Source organism: Cebus imitator, unplaced genomic scaffold, assembly GCF_001604975.1.
Source record: "Cebus imitator isolate Cc_AM_T3 unplaced genomic scaffold, Cebus_imitator-1.0 Scaffold178, whole genome shotgun sequence".
Lineage (NCBI taxonomy): Eukaryota > Metazoa > Chordata > Mammalia > Primates > Cebidae > Cebus > Cebus imitator.
Genome location: NW_016107493.1, coordinates 3,509,264 through 3,512,846, shown reverse-complemented (window position 1 = coordinate 3,512,846; position 3,583 = coordinate 3,509,264). Strand labels below are relative to the sequence as shown.

Genomic DNA, 3,583 nt, shown 5'->3' with positions numbered 1-3,583 from the left:
AGACGGGGTTTCACCATGTTGACCAGGATGGTCTCGATCTCTTGACCTTGTGATCCACCCGCCTCAGCCTCCCAAAGTGCTGGGATTACAGGCGTGAGCCACCGCGCCCAGCTGTAATTTTCTTCTTACCAAGCCCATTGACCTTGGCTCGTCCTTATCTTGAGCTCTGCTGTATTTAGTAATGTCAACAGCTCCATCCTCAAAATTCTTCCTTCACTGACTTTTATAATTTATCTGAACTTCCTGATGCTTTGAATAATATCTCAATCACCCGCAACCCCATTTTTGGTCTCCTCCTTTGGCTTTTGTGCTAATCCGAGATTGGGGTGTGTGTGTGTGTATGTGTGTGTGTGAGAGAGAGAGAGAGAGAGAGAGAGATGGGGTCTCATCTCACTGCAACCTTTGCCCCCCAGGTTCAAGCGATTCTCCTGTCTCAGCCTCCCAAGTAGCTGGGTTTACAGACGCCCACCACCACGCTGGCTGATTTTTTGTGTTTTTAGTAGAGAAAGGGTTTCACCGTGTTGGCCAGGTTGGTCTCAAACTCCTGACTGCGTGAGCCACACGCCTGGCCTCCAAGTTTTCTATGATCTCTGAGAGCATTATATATAATGCTTTCTGAGCGCTCTTTCTGTTCTTTTTTTGTTTTGTTTTGTTTTTTGGTATCCTTCCACTCCCACATCGTAATAAAATATGTACAAATTCACCTTCAAGTAATTGCATACATCTTATTTATATCCCATGCCTTATTCAAGCTGCTTTCTTTAGGCTAGGCACAGTGGCTCACACATGTAATCCCAGCACTTTGGGAGGCCAAGTAGGGTGGATCACTTGAGCTCAAAAGTTTCAGACCAGCCTGGGCAACATGGTAAAACCCCATCTCAAGAAAAAATATAAAACTTAGCCAGGCGTGGTGGTACATGCTTACAGTCCCAGCCACTTGAGAGGATGGCTTGAGCCCAGGATGTGGAAGTTGCAGTTAGCTGAGATCATGCCACTGCACTCTAGCCTGGATGACAGAACCAGAACTTGTCTCAAAAAAAAACCAAAACTGCTTTCTTTAGGGCCTTACTTCAGTGCTAATCATGTCTTGCCTATTTTATGAGTAAATGACGTATCTTCTCAAATAAATTACATATCCCTAAGCAATTGTTACTTTATCCTATACTACTTTGATGTATTTTTTAATACCTAAGCATTGTGTGTGGTAGAGAAAATAATCACTGAAATATCACTAAAAATAATTCTTGGATTCTGGCTGGACATGGTGGTTCAAATCTGTGATCCTAGCACTTTGGGAGGCCAAGTTGAGCCCAGGAGTTCAAGACCAACCTGGGCAACTTAGTAAGACCCCATCTCTACCAAAAAAACAGTTAGCCAAGTGTGGTAGCATGCGCCTGTAGTCCTAGAGACTCGGGAAGCTGAGGTGGGAGGATTGCTTGAGCCCAGGAGTTGGAGGCTGCAAGTAAGCTATGAGTGTACCACTGCACTCCGGCGTAGGCAACAGAGTAAGGCCCTCTAAAAATAATAATAATAATTGCATTTCCTTTCTTTTTAGATTCTTCTTTAGAACTCTTCCTTCTCATCCACAATTTGGATAGCCAGATGTTAAGAGGAGAGAAGAGCCAGCAAATCATTGGTCAGTTGTCATCTTTGCATAACATTTACCTTATAGCATCCATCGACCACCTCAATGCTCCTCTCAGTAAGTTAAATGTTACTATTTTTCCTTCTAGAGATAATCAGTCTTACAAAACCAGTGTTGTAAATCCTGGAATTTTACTGTTTTTAGTATGCTTTATCCCCTTTTACACATTTAAAAACACAGGTTGTCAAAAAGGTGTACTCAATCTAATTTAGAACATAATTTTTGGAAATAAAAATTCAGATACTAAATGAGGATATTTTAGTCTAAAGTTAAATGGAGGGAAGAGACCCAACTGTTAATTTTGGTCTCTTGCTCTTTTTGTAATATTGCAACATTTATTTTATGAACTGAATCACAGACTTTCTGATAATCCTGTAGAAGAAAATGTTAAAACATTATTAATTTTTTAAAAAGAATGCATTGGTAGTGCTAAGATTTTAATGTATGCTTAATGTAAAAATAAAGGTTCAGATGTTGATTGAAAATGAAATTCGATTGTGAGTTACTGATTTAGATATGGAAGTGGCAAAAATGAAAAACCTGGGGATTTATTTTTATTTAATTCTTTGTCATTCTTTTGTAAAGTGGAATCTAGTAACATGACAATATGAAAATAATGTGTAATTCTTGCTTTCTTGGATCGTGTGCTAGTGTGGGATCATGCAAAGCAGAGTCTTTTTAACTGGCTCTGGTATGAAACTACTACATATAGTCCTTATACTGAAGAAACCTCCTATGAGAACTCTCTTCTGGTGAAACAGTCTGGATCTCTGCCACTTAGCTCCCTGACTCATGTCTTACGAAGCCTTACCCCTAACGCAAGGTAAGGATGAAAACCGTATTTCTTTTTTAAAAACTATACATTTTAAGATATACACTACTAGGTTTTAATGGTGATACTGAAGTCTCTAGTTAATTTGAAGGATTAAGAGAAATTATGGTAATAATAGTTGCCAGTACTAGTTACCAGTAGTGGATATATGCAATACGCAGACAAGTCAACAGTAGTCTATCAAACTGCCCAGTAATAAAGCAAGAGTACCAACTTTATATTTCTTAATATATTTTGATATTTCTGAATATGAGCACCTGAGTGGTCATAATGGAGAAAAACCAGACTTTTCATGGCTTTTACTTAAATTTTATGGTTAAATTTTTCATTACATATTGAACATTCTGATCCAAACACTGAGCACTTTGTATGCAATACCTCATTTGATCCTCATCACTAAGGTGGATAGTCAATGGCACAAAGACTTTGATCCAGATATGCCCAGCTCCAGAAATGATGCTCTTAAACATTACTGTATAGTATCTCCAGTCAATTCTTTACAGCAGCCTAACCGAGAGGCATATGTGAATTAATAAATGCAAGCTGGTTATAGCATAAGCTAGCAAAAAATAAATTGCATAATAAGTTAAACACAGTGGCTTACTCCTGTAATACCAGCACTTTGGGAGGCTGAGGCAGGCGGGTCACTTGATGTCAGGAGTTTGAGACGAGCATGGCCAACATGGTGAAACCGCATCTCTACTAAAAATACAAAGTTATAATCATATTTTGGATCATCTCAATGAACACTTTTTTTTTTTTTTTTCTTTTTTTATTACTTTTCTTTCTTTTTCTAAAAAAAAAAAAAAGTTAACAGTTATTTTTAACCTAAAATTAGATATAATGTAAACATCCAAACCAATAGGGAAATGGTAAGTTTATGGTACATGATAGATAAGCAGCTGCTAAAACTTCCTTAGTTCTTCTTACATGTGGAAAAAAAAAAAAGAAAAACTTAGCCAGGTGTGGTGGCATGCATCTGCAGTCCCAGCTACTACTCAAGAGGCTGAGGCCAGAGAATTGCTTGAACCCAGGAGGCAGAGGTTGCAGTGAGCTGATACTGTACCACTACGCTCCAGCCTGGGTGACAGAGCGAGACTCTGTCT

The 3,583-nt window shown here is 38.8% G+C and overlaps 1 protein-coding gene across 1 annotated transcript in view; it reads left to right on the top strand.

Moving 5' to 3' along the window:
• The window catches only part of ORC2 (origin recognition complex subunit 2), a 50,759-nt gene that overhangs the window by 41,544 nt on the left and 5,632 nt on the right, over positions 1-3,583 (top strand). Inside the window, exons 14-15 of the mRNA XM_017545243.2 lie at positions 1,556-1,702; positions 2,297-2,468. Coding sequence (XP_017400732.1) covers positions 1,556-1,702; positions 2,297-2,468 — 319 coding nt within the window. The remainder of the gene's footprint in view (positions 1-1,555; positions 1,703-2,296; positions 2,469-3,583) is intronic.